At 39.0% G+C, this 16,196-nt stretch overlaps 1 protein-coding gene across 1 annotated transcript; it reads left to right on the top strand.

Annotated features, from left to right (window-relative positions):
• The first annotated feature begins 281 nt into the window (after nt 1–281).
• Nucleotides 282–10,763, top strand: STEAP1 (STEAP family member 1). Its single transcript, XM_046668796.1, has 5 exons — nt 282–400; nt 4,296–4,410; nt 6,376–6,888; nt 7,733–7,897; nt 10,412–10,763. The coding sequence occupies exons 2-5, from the start codon at nt 4,327–4,329 to the stop codon at nt 10,667–10,669; spliced, it is 1,020 nt and encodes a 339-aa protein (XP_046524752.1). The 5' UTR covers nt 282–400; nt 4,296–4,326; the 3' UTR covers nt 10,670–10,763.
• The last annotated feature ends 5,433 nt before the right edge of the window (nt 10,764–16,196 follow it).

The following is a 16,196-nucleotide window of genomic DNA, read 5'->3' on the forward strand; positions in this document are numbered from 1 at the left end:
AAGCAGTCCGTCTCAAAGTGTGATCTGAGAGTGCTTCAGCATCACCTGGCAAAATTGCACATACGTTCCTTACTCGGGAGATTAAAGAAAGGAGAGGGGCGGGAGGACGTGGCGCAGACCTCAGGCAAAGGACAGGGCTATTTGAAAGGAAACTGGGAGGTTGCAACGTGGAGAAATCCTTGCTTCGGCCGCTGGGACCTCCGAGGGCTGTCGGTCCAAGCCAGGAGCCGTGCGAATGCCAGGCACCGGCAGGCGGCGCTGGACCGGCAATTGACAAGAAGGCGGGGTCTGCAGCCCGAGAGCCTTCTCAGCGCTCCGGAGCCTCGGGCACCGCGTGGGACTGGCACCTCGGGGCAGCGGCTGCCACCGCAACTAACTGCCAGATCACACCGGAGACCAGGTGAGTTCCTTGAATCGTTCCGGCTCGCCGCTTGCTCCCTGCCTCCGCTTGTCCCTGCGAGGCCAGGCGCCGGCTCCCAGCCTCCAGGGGGGAAGGGGAGGCAAGTCGTAGCGGCCGGCTCCTGGGGCGGCGGCGCTCCGCCGCGAGCGCAGCTCCATTCACCTCTTCTGCCCGGCTCCAGGGCTCGCTGCCTTCCAGCCGAGCTTCTCCGCAGAGCACACCACTCCGTTGTGGCCTGGCCAGGGGCTGGGAGCCAGGGACTCACAACGAAGCCTTTTCGCTGAGGGCTCAGGGGATATAATGGGTTATTAAGTTTGTCCTTAAGTTGGGTTCTGACGGCAAGTTTTCCAACTTGGCAAAGACGCCGCGAGTTTGCATCGCATTGATGAATGATTGGTGCATAGTACTTAAGATGGTACAACTGGTCTTCGGGATTCCTAGTAACAGGAAGTTTTCCTTTTAAGTCCTTGGAACATTAGTCCTACTCTGTCAGGATCTGGGTTGGGGTTCAAGTTCCCTCCAGTCAATCAAAGCTTTATATATGTCATGGGTAAAATCTACTGGAAGAGGTTCGTAGACATAAAATTTATGTAGACTTAAAAATTCCTTACTCTGTTATTTTTGTAAAAAAAAAAAAAAAAAATCCCTCAACGTCCTGGCGTTTAATAAAAGGGTATTCATTTAGCACAGAATGTTAAACACAGGGAGAAAGCAATGCTCAAAATAAACAGCCCAGCGAAGAAAAATATCTCCCCTTCACATAGTTAAAAATGGTAAAGCAAGTCTGAACTTGAGAGTATAGAAGGTTTGGAAATGCAGTGCAACCCACAGTGTTTCCTGGTCATTGAGCCTCTTCTAAACTCTTCGACATAAACATGAGCTGGTTAGGTTGTGTCAATATTTAGCAGGAACGTCAGGTCAGCCATCCCGGTACAGCAAAACAGCACAGTCACAACAGAAATATGCTTTGCTTTTTAATGAGGATGAAAGAAAACTTTGGTTCAAATTCTGGAGTTTCTAACATCTGAACACTATGCTCTTTTCTTTTTTTTCATGAAAAGATTTTATTGTAGAACTTAAATTATATATTTGGTTAATGTCTGGTGGAAACCAACATATTTTATTTGACTCATATTTTATTTTCTTGGCTTCTGGGCACAAAGTTGACTGTGGGCCTCACAGTCCACAAGCTCCCTCAGAGCCCTGGGCTTTTCCTTGCCTTTGCCCTTCAGCATGGTCTCCCTACCATGCAGACGGACGGCTGGATACCTCTCCAGAGCCACTCTGGCTTTTCACTCACATTTTGTACAAAACAGCCCTCATTCGGCAAACGCTGCCAACTTGCTAGATGCCGCAGGACCAGGTATAGAAGTGGTCTTCCCATGCCACCATCTGTCTATGAAACTTTGTCTTCTTTAGGATTCATTGCACTACCATGCAGTTAATTGTTGAAATGTCTACCTTCTTTCTTCGACTTTGAGGGTTTTGGGAGTGGAGGCTCCGTCTCATTTAGCTTTGTGTTCCCACTGCCAGACATTGTTGTTCACAACACAGTTAATGAGTTAATGTTGACTAAGGGCAGATTTACATGTTAACGTTTTTGCCATCCTGCAATTCACAGAGTTAAAACAGTTTAGCAGCTAAACATAGTGAATTATTTCTTCTGTTTGATTACAGTAGATGAAATTTCTATTCCTAGACACACACATGCAGCCCAAATTACTCTATTTATGTGTGGTTGAATCACTAAATGACTTGCAATGAAGCTTCTTAAGGAAATAGACTGGAAGCCCCTCCAGAGCAGGCACAAACCTCGTTTCTCGTTTTCCTCCTCAGTGTCCATCATAGAACTGAGTTCATAAACACTTGATGATTGGCATATGCTTTACTCAGAATTCTTTTAAATGCCAGTGATGAACACAGACTCAAACTAACGTAAGCAAAAAAGGAATATATTGGCTTGTGTAACTGAGAAATTCAGGATCTGGTCTCAGAGATTCTAAATACTTAAAATATACCACCAGGACTCTTCTGCGTCTTTCTGCATTTCTTGGTTGTGTTTCTGTGTGTTGGCTTTCTTCTGTTCTGTTGAAGACGTCTTCCTCTTTACAGCATGTAGAAAAATGAATGGTGGGCTTTTATCATTCCAATTTAAAATGTTAAAGACATCTCCTCACTGTCTTCCACTTCTATATATAAATATCAGAGAAGGATTCTAATTGCTTCAGCTAAGGTTGTGTGCCATCCCTAAACCAATATGATCAAGGGAGTAGAGAACTATGGGTAGCCAAGACCGAGTCATATGCCCACTTCCCTGGCCAAAGGAGGAACATTTCTCCAAATGAAGGAAATGTTTTAGATCATAAAAAAAAAAAAAAAAAAAAAAGAAAAGAATGTGGGCAGACCAAAACAACAAATATCCTCAGCATGAATATTTTGAAATTTCGAAATAGATAGTATCTGGAAAATGTCCTCAGAGTACTTCAACAGAGGCAAATGTTGGCCATTATATGAAGATGGCTCCTCTTTATTCTTTGAAGATCAAACTTTTAAAAGTTAGAGAATGTTTTAAATATTTTAAACTACTTCTGGAAACAACTTTCCACTTAAGAAAATAGTACAGGTGGTCTAAAATTCAGAAACACTTGGAATGTTTTTTGTCAATCAAATAGTTGTCAATCTAATCTGTTTTTCTCACTGCAATTCAGAAAGTACAAATTGGTGGTGTATTCCTCTGGAAATAAATTTAGAACTAATAAAAACAATTGAATAGTATTGTCACACCATATGTTTCCCTTCCCTGAAAAAATGTTACACCAGCCTGAATAAAGATCTGTGAAGGGTGTTATGGAAAAAATTCCTTTATTGCGTAGGAAGCTTGACAAAATTAATTTCCACAGGGTTGACTAGGAAAGTGGGCATATCCATGATTGAGCACAACTCAACAACCCCACTGGAGATATACTAGCAATTTATGTCTTACCAACAAAGACCAGTCCATTAGTCCTATAGGAAAATGGCATTCTGAAAAATATGACCTTTTGGTCCTTTATGCCACTATCTGGGTTCACCTTACCAATAGTGCTTATTCTGTTCCTTGTCTGAAACTCAGACTACAGTTGTCCATAAAATCGTTTAATTATTATTTCAGATTCCAGTGTAAACCCCAAAAGTCTATTAAACACAGCTTCTTGGGGGCTGGCCAGGTGGTTAAGTTCATGTACTCCACTTTGGCAGCTGAGGTTCATTGCTTCGGATCCCAGACACAGACCTATGCACCACTCATCAAGCCATGCTGTGGCGGCATCCCACATAGAAGAACTAGAATGACCTACAACTAGGATATACAACTATGTACTGGGGCTTAGGGGAGGAAAAAAAAAAGAGTAAGATTGGCAACAGATGCTAGGTCAGGGCCAATCTTCCTCGCCCAAAGGAAAAAAAAAGCATACCTTTTAAAAAAAAAAAACTTCCTGAAGAATAATCTTATAGCAGCTAACTATAACCTCCATTGATAACATTGTTACTCTAAAAAACATGCATTCCTAATTCTATTTACCTTTGGGGGAGTTTGCTTTCTTCTAAATGAGCACCTTGAGTTAAATTCTCCTAAAAGACATCATCCAACCTTTGAATTCCACAGACACCTAGGTCATTCATTGTACCCATAGTTGGACAAAGAAGAGCATTTACGTTGACATGGGGACACTGGTTTGAGATTCTTACAAATTGTAATGTGAAGTTAAATGTGTGGGTCAGTCACAATCCGAATTTTCATTGTACTTTATCTGCCACTCTAATCCTTGTGTGAATAAATTTTTCATATTGTCCCATCAAACATTAATATCATAAATAGCATAGACTTGAAACACATAATTATTTTTATTTTTCATAGGTGGCTGAAACCATACTATTTTATAGAATTAATGGAGAGCAGACAAGACATCACAAACGAAGAAGAACTTTGGAAAATGAAGCCCATGAAGAATCTAGAAGAAGATGATTATTTGGTAAAATAATAATAATAAATTAACATAATTCAGATGCTGTTCTATATTTCCTAGTGTTGTAAAAGTGATTTGCAGCCTGGTCTGCTGATATCTTCCCTGATTCCTGTCACTGATATTGTGATGAGTGAAGGGCAGTATGGTATATGACAGAAATAGTAGCTTGACTGCCTATCCTGTACCTTAGCTGAACAACCTTGAATAAGTCACTGAAAATCCTGGGTCTTGGTTTATCCACAAAGTGAGACAGTTGGACCAGCTAGTCTCCAAGGCCTTTCCAATTTTTCTAACATTCTGTGGGTCTAAGTTTTGAAGAGTCATCAGTGCCCATATAACAGGAGTTTGGGAAACATGGTTTTTTGGGGGAAAGTAAGGTTTTTTTATAGGCAACATGGCAGCTTACCAAGATATCATCAAGTAAATTGATGATTCTCTGTTTAACCAAATAAATTCAATTTTGGAATAAGAATCACTTGTCCCACTTCACCCCACCTCAGGATTAAATGTTTCTTTCTACATTATTTAACTGAAAAAGCAGTAGAAAAGTTTGATTCCAAACTCTTTTTACCTTTCTAAATGATCTCAACTGCAGTTTTAACAGAAATTATTTATCTTAGTTATTTACTAGGAAAAATAAGATATTATAAGCACGTACTCTGTAAAATAACAGTATGCATAAAATAGAGTCATTTTCATTTTCAAGTTAACTGTGTTGCTTCTTTACCCTTAACCAGAAAGTTGATCTCAGTTGATTGTTTTTTTTTTTTATTTTTTTTATTTTTTTTATTTTTTTAAAGATTTTATTTTTTCCTTTTTCTCCTCAAAGCCCCCCCGGTACATAGTTGTGTATTCTTCGTTGTGGGTCCTTCTAGTTGTGGCATGTGGGACGCTGCCTCAGCGTGGTTTGATGAGCAGTGCCATGTCCGCGCCCAGGATTCAAACTAACGAAACACTGGGCCGCCTGCAGCAGAGCGCGCGAACTTAACCACTCGGCCACGGGGCCAGCCCCTCAGTTGATTGTTTTAACGTGCAGAGATGACAGAAGCTGTATCATGCCCATTGAGTCCCTTCTAAATGGAGTAATTGGAAAAAGCATCATTGTAACAGTGATTTATTACTGAAAGTAAAAGTCAAATGATGAGAGGTTTTTTTAAACACTAAAAATTGTAGAGAACTGTGTGAATTAAAGCTACCCTGCATAAAACGAGTAAATGAACAAGATAATATCAACATGATTTCAAGCATTAAAATGTGGTTCTACAGATAGAGCTATACGAAATGAGGAATAACATTGGGCGAGAAAGTAAATTTGCTTATAAAGTAACACAATGTGAAACCCTCCGATATAAGTTCTTATTTTGAGGTTTTTTTTTAATTTGCTGGTATATCAGTCACTTGGGGAAACGACAAAATATTCAATGCAAACTTCTTTTGAATTGTTGACTACTTAGAAATGCAACTGCACAAAGAAGTATACCTTTCTCAGGAAATCGTTCATCCCTATGGGATGGAACTACTTATATAGCCTTTGTTCCTTCTGATAGACTGTTTGTCTATCAGTACTTACACAAATGAGATATTTTAGAAACATAAGACTACATGATAGAAATTATATATTTTTGTCTAATAAAGTTTTTCAATTTTAGTTTCCCAGTTGCATTATTCCATCCTTTCATGCCTTCAAGATAGAAATTGAATGGCCTAAGCTTTAGTGGAGATAGCTGAAGCATACATTTCTTTCGTCTTAAAGAAAATGAATAGCAGAAATTAATGGAGAACCCAAACAGAGCTAAGTGCACCTTTGATCAGTGCTACATAGAGAGAGCCATCTTCAGCTAAGCAGTATCCAAAAGCAAGGTTCTAAATGTTCTTTTTTACTGATAAGCACAATAAACAATAAATAATTAGTTTAAGAGACATCTCATGGTTTTGTTCAATTTTAAGATGTTTATTTTCTTTCCTTTGTAGAATAAGGACTCGGGAGAGAACAGTGTACTGAAAAGATCTGTGCTTTTGCACTTGAACCAAACAACCCGTTTTGATGAATTTGATTGCCCCCTGGAGCTTCAGCACAAGCAGGAACTTTTTCCAGAGTGGCGCTTGCCAATGAAAATTGCTGCTGTCCTATCGTCTCTGACTTTTCTTTACACTCTTCTGAGGGAAATAATTCACCCTTTTGTAACTTCCCATCAACAGTATTTTTATAAAATTCCAATCCTTGTCATCAACAAAGTCTTACCGATGGTTTCCATCACCCTCTTAACACTGGTTTATTTGCCAGGTGTGATAGCGGCGGTGGTACAGCTTCATAATGGAACCAAGTATAAGAAATTTCCACATTGGTTGGATAGGTGGATGTTAACAAGAAAGCAACTTGGGCTTCTCAGTTTCTTTTTTGCTGTACTGCATGCAATTTACAGTTTATCCTATCCAATGAGGCGATCTTATAGATACAAGTTGCTAAACTGGGCATATCAACAGGTAGGATGATGATATTGACATTTTCACTAAGCTAAAAAGTCTGAGTTCACCTAACAAATTAACTCTTTCTTACTTTAATATCAATACCCCAAACCTCTATTAATACCCTGTGCTGAGAAAGTAACCTACATTTTTAATTTTTTATTATAATTCCTCCTTGGGGCTTGGTTGTATGGTTTTACATTAAGGAATTTTTTATTATTATTATTGCAGTAACATTGGATTATAACCTTATATAGCTTTCAGATGTACATCGTAATATATTTCGAATTCTGTGTAGATTACATCATGTTCACCACCCAAAAACTAATTAGAGTCCATCCCCTCACATGTGAGCCTAATCCCCCCTTTTGCCCTCCCCACTCCCTGCTTCCCCTATGGTAACCACCAATCCAATCTGTTGCTATGTGTTTGTTTGTCGTTTTTATCTAGGATTTTTTTTTAAGCTGAAGATAGTAAACTACAACTTTAACAGTATAAACAAGTATTTTGTTTATGGACAGGGCCACATTTCAATCTTCTAACACCCTCACAAGATTACTTCTTAATGTCACTTTTTCTTATTTTCTGCTTATTTACCACACTTGCATGCACACTGCAGTTCTAACCATCAAATAACTGTTATATAAATTAATAAAACATTCTATAAATGTTGCATTCAAGGAAAGAGATTGATAGCTCCTATGTCATTTTTCTTAGAGGAATGCAAAATAAAGTCATAAATTTGTGGAGGCCCCTAGTTATCAGGCCCTCCCCAGTAGGCAGAGGGAGTTGTAGAATGAGGTTCATATGCCAGAAACAAGTGTTGTTTGCATTCTTTCTTTCCTCTTTTCACCCTCTGTAGGTCCAACAAAATAAAGAAGATGCCTGGATTGAGCATGATGTTTGGAGAATGGAAATTTATGTGTCTCTGGGGATTGTGGCACTTGCAATACTGGCTCTTTTGGCTGTGACATCTCTTCCATCTGTGAGCAACTCGTTGACATGGAGAGAATTTCACTATATTCAGGTAAATTATATATAAAATAACTGGTCCCTCAGAGAGGTAAATCTTTTTGTGCTTATAATATCATCAAATATATTGACTGTATCCTATTAAAAATAACAAATGGTTTTCCAGTAGCAAAGATCACACACTTGTTCCAATTAATAGTGTGCTCTCCTGTCATTTTTCTCTGTTGCTGCTAAATAAAAGTGTTTTCTAGACATAAGTAAAAAGCATCACTCAAGAAAATAGTATTTCTAACTTTTGAAACTTGTTAGACAATTTGCTGTCCATCTGATAAACTATATATGTGATATTTTAGGAATTCAATATCCATGATTTGTTAGTTTCCCCAAAATAAAAATATTCTTTTACCTATCCCCTGATTTTATTCATGCCTTTTAAGTTACACAGCTTTGTACTATCCATAAAAAAAGCATCTCTCCTTGAAATGTGGAGTTTTAGCTGCCAAAGATATTCTAATATCCAATTTTAAAGGCTTCTTTTTCCGGGGCTGGCCCCGTTGCCGAGTGGTTAAGTTCACGCACTCCGCTGCAGGCGGCCCAGTGTTTCGTTGGTTCGAATCCTGGGCGCGGACATGGCGCTGCTCATCAAACCACGCTGAGGCAGCGTCCCACATGCCACAACTAGAAGGACCCACAACGAAGAATATACAACTATGTACTGAGGGGCTTTGGGGAGAAAAAGGAAAAAATAAAATCTTTAAAGGCTTCTTTTTCCAAGTTACATTTTATGTAGCTTATTCATTTGAAGTTTCTCAATATTCTTGGAATTCAAAACTATCTCACATTTACTGAGATTAATCACCTAGCGGTAGATTACACCCTAAAATGAGCAATGTGCCAGAATTCACAAGGGGATCCATGTCTGACAAGATTCAAAGGACTAAATTTAATTCCATCATAAGCACTGCCAAGATTTTCCTAATTATATAGCTTTAGCTGTTACAGAACATCTTTAGAAATTCCTACAAAGTCAGACATCCTCAGTATCCTTTCTACATGTGCATACATATACTCCAACAGACACATTATCCGGGCATCTGATTAGGCTGGAAAAGATGTCTCCATCTGAAGTATTACAATGCAGCTTACAGATGGTGCCCTATTTTTTAAGCACAGTATTTGCTGATTTTGTAGTTTCACCCTGAGAGCCATTGGAGTTCTCTGCTCTTCATTAGATAACTTTTTTTTAATTGAAGTCACTTTGGTTTATAAAATTATATAAATTTCAGGTGTACATCATTATATTTTGACTTCTGTATAGACTGCATCTTGTTCACCACCAAAAGTCTAGTTGCCATCTGTCACCATACACTTGCGCCGCTTTATCCCTAAATAACTTTCTTCTTAGCTTGCTATGCCTGTCACCCTTATGCTGAGCACCACTTTTCAGATTTAATTAGGAATTCAAGCACTGCATTTTGACAGCTGAGCCCATTCCACTATGTACCCAACACCTAGTCCATAATGAGTATACAATACAGATTGGTGACATTCATCTTCAACCCATCACAAGTATTTTTCAATTAATAACTTAGAAACTTTTCATTTATAATCCAAGAACTGGTTACTCTACGATTTATCTTGGAGATTTATGTCTGAAAATATAAACTTAGCTATTTAATTGTATTCATTGGGATTTAAGAGTACTTACTGCTGAATAATTGTGAGTTGGATTCATTCTGGCAGGCTAATGACCATTTCCAGTAAAGTAAATACAAGTCAAAAGTTATCTAGAAAGCTATTGAAAGAATGCCATAAAATTACATTTGTGAACAACTATTTTTGAGCAACGTTATCTGGATGTTACCAAGTATCCCAGTGTAAGCTGAAATTTTTCTTAACATTTCCATATCTCTGTCTTTTGTTCCAACGTTGAAATAAGTGTTGGTATTTTTACACTTTATCAGAATGTTTGATTATTTTTAACGTAGGCCAAGCTCATTCACTCTGGTACCCGTGTGCCAAAATCAGAGTCAGTCACTTTGTTGCCTTCACAACTAATAAAGATCACTCAAGTCAAATTGATTTTTGCACTAATCTTCAGTTAATTCAGCAATATATATTGAGCACCTAAAATATGTAAAACATTGTGTTGATTCTGCAGGTATCCTGTGATGAGTCAGACAGAGTCCCTGATTTTAGGTGTCTCTTGATAGGCAGAATTAAGGCAAATGCACAAGAGACAAAGCACCATAAAATAAATGTAAGAAAGATGAACAAAGTGTGGAGAAAGGGAAGACAGTGTTATTGATTAGCTGAGCCTGAAAGGAGAATGATTGTGAATTGTCTCAACTTAGATAGCTGAGAGAGAGAGACATTATGTAAGGGGGTGAGGTGGGGACATGTAAAAAGAATGGAAAGATGTGAGTGGACATTGTTGAGAAACATAATAGGAAAACAATCACAGATGAAGAAAATAATTTCCAAGCAACAGAACAGATCCAGATGAGGTAGGATGGACTAAACTCTTATTGAACCAATCTTCACCAAAATAATTTTTTTTCTTTTGCAGAGCAAGCTAGGAATTGTTTCCCTTCTACTGGGCACAATACATGCGTTGATTTTTGCCTGGAATAAATGGGTAGATATAAAACAATTCGTATGGTATACACCTCCTACTTTTATGATAGCTGTTTTCCTTCCACTTGTTGTGCTGATGTGCAAAGCCATACTGTTCCTGCCATGCTTGAGGAAGAAGATACTGAAGATCAGACATGGTTGGGAAGATGTTACCAAAATTAATAAAACTGAAATATCTTCCCAGTTGTAGAATTGCTCTTTCCACACATTTTTGTTCAATATTGATATATTTTATCAGAAACATTTCAAATTTGTATTTGTTTAATAAAATGACTGCTTGAGGATCTTAATGAATCTCTTTTTTTGTGGGTGATGAGTTTGAAATATGTGTATTTCTTTGCAGATTTGATTCAGAACAAGAAATAAAATAATCTTTAGCCCATTCTCTATGTTCAGTAAAGCTAAACATAACAAAACAATCATATCTGATTTGTCAGAATACATGGCATTAGAAATAATAAAAGGCCTTGAAGTACCAGTCCTTGCTACTCGTTAAAAGATTTCAGGAGGGGCTGGCCCCGTGGCCGAGTGGTTGAGTTCGCGCACTCCGCTGCAGGCGGCCCAGTGTTTCGTTGGTTCGGGTCCTGGGCGCGGACATGGCACTGCTCATCGGGCCGCGCTGGGGCGGCGTCCCACATGCCACAACTGGGACTCACAGCGGAGAATATACAACTATGTACTGGGGGGCTTTGGGGAGAAAAAGGAAAAATAAAATCTTTAAAAAAAAAAAGATTTCAGGAACCATGAAAAAATATATTCTCTGAATCTACCACATAAGTATATCCAGTGTTTATGATTGTCGTTAAAGCACTTTCATTTTAGTTGGGTGCTATTCATACAATAACTTGTCTCAAAACCACACAGATTGTGTCTACATAAGAAGAGCAACAGACTAATAACAGATCAACATCCAGGCAAAATAAAACACAGGCTATCTAGGAGAAAAAGTAAATTCAAGTTTCTCTATCTGAATTACGTATGACTCAGTTGAACTTACCTCAATACACTGGTGAAAGTATACCATGAGCCAGTTCCCCGAAGAGCAAACTAGACATCTGCTATCAGGACTTCAGAAGTCTCATAATTAGCAAAACTAACTACAAACCTTATCATTTATGCAGGTAAACCATTTGTTATGAATAAAGACAATAGAGCTAATGCTAATGGTACAAATTAGGAAAAACAATTAGTACATTGAGTGGAGTTCAGTTTTTTTCTTTTTTGTTCTATTACAAAGGATTATTATTCATTATTACATGGGAGCTAAAGAGCCTTCTGGAGTATAAATTTGAATTCTATGCACTACTGGGATTCAGACATATAGATACATGTCTGCAGATAGTGAAGAAATCAGTTGAGAGTAGCACAAATGGAAACAGAGCAACAACAATAGTTCCCTTGAGAAATAATTCACCATAAGAGAAAAAGAAATCTAGGGCTCTAAGAATTGCAAATCAGATTCAGCGAGGTGACATAACTATGGGAGCATTTAACTAAGTGTGCCACATCATACCATATTCAACCAGCTCTGAGAAGCAGCTGCTGAGAACCTGCACTCTTAACTCCATTGCAAGAAGGTAAAGTGTTACATCTCCAGTACTGAGAGGGAGAAACCGAGCTTCAACTTTCCTGGTACCAAGACGACATAGAGGCCGCAGCTTGGGAACAGGGTTCCAACCTGCAGTGGCTCTGTCAGGGACAATAGCTTAGTTCTAGCTTGGTTATTGGATTCCTGTCTTGGTTAGCTATGGTAATAAGCAAAAACAGGCCTATTCTGAAACACAGAGTATATCCTTTGGAGAATTTCCAGTGATAGGAAAAAAGGAATTTACAAGGGCCTTAGAAGTAAAGCACAAAAACATCTAGATTTGATTTGTATTCATAGGCTGTTGAAAACTAGATGATTCACTCTTTGTATCTTTTCTAAATTTTTTACAGTTGTTGGGTAGTATTGTTATAAGCAGGAGAAAACAGAAGTTGTCTTAAAAAGGACAAATATTATATTCTGATATAAGCTTGAATTTTCTCTTATTCACTCAACAAACATCTGAAGAACACCTCCCATATACCAGGTCCAGTGCTAGACAGAGGACATATCAAGATAGAAATGACTAGACCCTACTCAGAGTCTCATAAGGAAGATAGATTTTAGTACAGCAATGAATTCTAGGTTAACTGGTATCACCAAGGAGGAAATGACCAATTCTATTTAGAAGGGCAAAGTCAGGACAATGTGAAGTTGATCCAGAAAAGAGGAACAATTTGAACTGGGTATTAAAGTATAAGTAGGAGTCCTCCAGATAGAATGGGAAGATAGGTAGCATAGTGAGCAGCACGGAGGTGTAAAAAAATAGGATGAGAGGTGTTGGAAGGGCTGAGGTCCTGGAATAGAGTATGTGAAGGAAATACCAGATTGGGTAGGAACACAGGACAGATAGATCAACAGTGTCATTGTACGATATGAAACTAAGTTTGGACTTTGTCCTTCAAGGAGTAGGGAAACCACTGAAAAAACTTTGAACAGGAGCTTAACGTGATCAGATTTGCATTTCAGAAAGATCTATCTGTAGACTATCCAGGAGATGGATTTGACAGTGGGGGCCAAAGGGTGAAAGCAAGTTAGAAGGCTACAAGAATACCTCAGGAGACAACTGCAATATGCCGGGACAGAGACAATACGTTCTTAAAGGAAGTTGTTACAGAGTGGGTGGATAAAAGAGGAGAGTTAATGACATGTGGTAGGAAGACAGAATTTCCAGGAATTCATGACCAGAAGAATATGAGTGAGGAAGAGGAAGGCATTTAGGATGGAGTTTCTGGGATTCTGTTAGCTTGGCTGACTTAAAGAATGATGCCATTAAACAGGGTGGGGAATTCTACAGGAGAAGCAGATTTTCTAGCCAAAACAAAAATAGAGTGTGTGTTCTGTACATTGTACGCTGTTCACAATAATCTCAGTTGCTAAGGGCTGCAGTGTAGTTTTTTAGTTTGGGCAGACACAAATTTAGCTATGAAAGGCATACAGTTTGGAGCAGTATGAAGAAAAGGGAAAGCACTTCCCCGCTCCTTTGATAAGGTGATTTTTTTAATGAAACTTCTGATACAACTAACACACTCATGGAGAACAGTCACACATGGTCTCCAGGAGCACAAAGAACAGGACCTAGAAAATCTGCTGGCCAGGAGCCCAGTGCCTTCCTTCTCCAAACAGAGCTTCCTTTCCTACTCAAAATGAAATCGGCCTGGGGTTTATTTTCTTCAAGCATTTGCCCTGTAGGGATCTTATAATCTTTGGTTTAAAAAGACAAAAACTGTTAAGACGATGTCTTTTTACTATTTTAATAATGAGCTACATTTAATCTTGTTTAAAGACAATAAAGAAAGAAATTTATGATTCTGATCTGATTTTCAAACCATAGACCAAATGTCTCAGAAAGCTTGTAAGAAATTATGGCCTATTAAGCATGGGATCTATGAAATTAAACATACAACTTAGTAACAAAAATACGTAATTTTCACTGGTAATGTTAACTCTAGAATTTTCTTCCAAGAAAATGAACTGGATGTAGTAGCTCCTTTTTCTAAAACTGGTCTTCACAGTAAAAGTGCTAGTTAGAAATTTTCCAGTTTGGATTTAATGCTAAGTTTTATCCAGTCAATTAGAAGTCCTCTTTCTTCATGCCAATTTTTCCAGGTATTTTCAAGAGGCACCTTGAAGTGATAATAGATTATTTGGTCTTTTATTTGTTGAAAATTATCCTATTCTTGAATAAATTAATAAATCACTGAATTGTGACCACGACACATTACCTGAGGCTAACAACCAGTACCTTCTTCTTGGCTAATTCTACTTCAGCTGGTCACAGGTCCGTACATTAATTGCTAATGAGTATGTGACATTCCCGGAATTGTTAATGGATGCCCATCTGAACTGTGCCAAGAACAAGCTGCCAGTTCATGCGGCTGTAAAATTATTGAACTGGAAGAGGGTCATGAGATCACCTGAGTTCACTAATCCCTTGCCCGGAGGCAGGACCCCACTGAAATGAGGCTCGTTCAGCAAAACATTCGTATTTCTGAACAACACTGAAGAGAGAGAGGGGAAAGGAATATAGGTGCCAAAATTGTCATGGTGAGGAAGCTATTGATCTTCTTAGAACCAATACCCTCTCCTACACCTCAGCTGGACTGGGGAGTGACTGATTGGACAAGATCTTCTGGGAGCATCGGAGAACCAGGAAGCTAAACTCAGGAGTTATGACCACGCAATAACGATTGGCACGTACTTTGGCACATGACCGGGGAAATGACTTCAGACCCACTCTCGTCTTGTAACTTGAAGTTGTGCTATCACAAGAGATAAAAATTAGTGGATTTACACACAGTGGAATTATACAGTGTAAGAGCTGGAAAAGTAGGTTTTCTTTTCTTTGTTTGTTTTTTTTTTTTTTGAGGAAGAGTGTTCCTGATCTAACATCTGTTGCCAATCTTCCTCTTTTTTTTTTTTCTCCTCAAAGCCCCAGTACATAGCTGTACATCCTAGTTGTAGGTCCTTCTACTTCTTCTATGTGGGATGGCGCCATAGCACGGCTTGATGAGCAGTGTGTAGGTCTGTACCAGGGATTCCAACCGGTGAACCTGGGGCCCCCAAAGTCGAGCGCACAAACTTAACAACTATACCACTGGGCTGGCCTCTTATTCTCATTTTTTTAATAGAACTTTTTCGAGCAAAATCCCTGACAAAAGCCCAGTATGTAATAGGGGTCAGAGTTGAAGTGGGCTAGCAGGACCTGGAGACATGCCTTTTTGCTACTTCTTCCATCCTGCTCACAAGTCGCTGTGACAACTTGGGATCCATGGTGCACAGTTTGAAATTACCTCCTCATTTATACACAGGAGGAAACTGATCTTTTTGTCAGGGATTGTTCATTTGCAAGGTACAGAAACCTACTCAAAGCCCCTCAAGTAAAGGGGGAGATATTGACCACATAAAGGGGGATGCTGATGTAACCCACGGGTAAAGTAGATGACCTATCCTCCCCGTCCCCAGAGCTGGGATCCCAAAGACGGAACCTGAGTGCATCTACTTGTCTCATTCTGAAGACAGATGTAGCAGTGCTATAAAGTTCAAAGTGGGGTCTTTCCTATTTTCTCAAATTTGACAACCAGGCCCACAGCTGAGAAGGAGAAGTGCTAAACAGTCCTCATTCTAATTTCAGAGAACAACCAGCTGTAGGGGCAGACAGGGTTTGCTGAGAGGTGCTGTTCAGCAGAACCAGCGCTACAGCCACTCACCACCTCACTAGGAATGCATGTAAAAGAGGACAGAGGGAGGAGTGAAGGCCTCCTTTGGTCTGGGGAGTGTAGCATTTATAAAGAGAAACCATGCCCACATCTTGCTTCACTTCACCTGAGCACAGATTAAACCCTTCACCTACTCTACATCCTCACTGAAGAACATGGACTTGGCTGGAAAAAAACAGGCGACTGCTGCACTGACTAGCCTCACTTGAAATTTATGATTCAAATAAGTGAACTCTCAACAATGCCTCAACTTGGTACATTTCCATAATAAATTTTTTTTCCTCTTGTTAAAACTGCCACATCACACCTTCCCTCCACTCAAACCAATAATAGCTTCTCCTCCTACACTTAACTGACACGTGTTCCTTAGGAAATGGATGTAATCAGAAAAAACATGTCTCATCTTCTCACCA

The sequence above is a fragment of the Equus quagga genome, chromosome 8 (genome assembly GCF_021613505.1).
Source record: "Equus quagga isolate Etosha38 chromosome 8, UCLA_HA_Equagga_1.0, whole genome shotgun sequence".
NCBI classification, from domain to species: domain Eukaryota; kingdom Metazoa; phylum Chordata; class Mammalia; order Perissodactyla; family Equidae; genus Equus; species Equus quagga.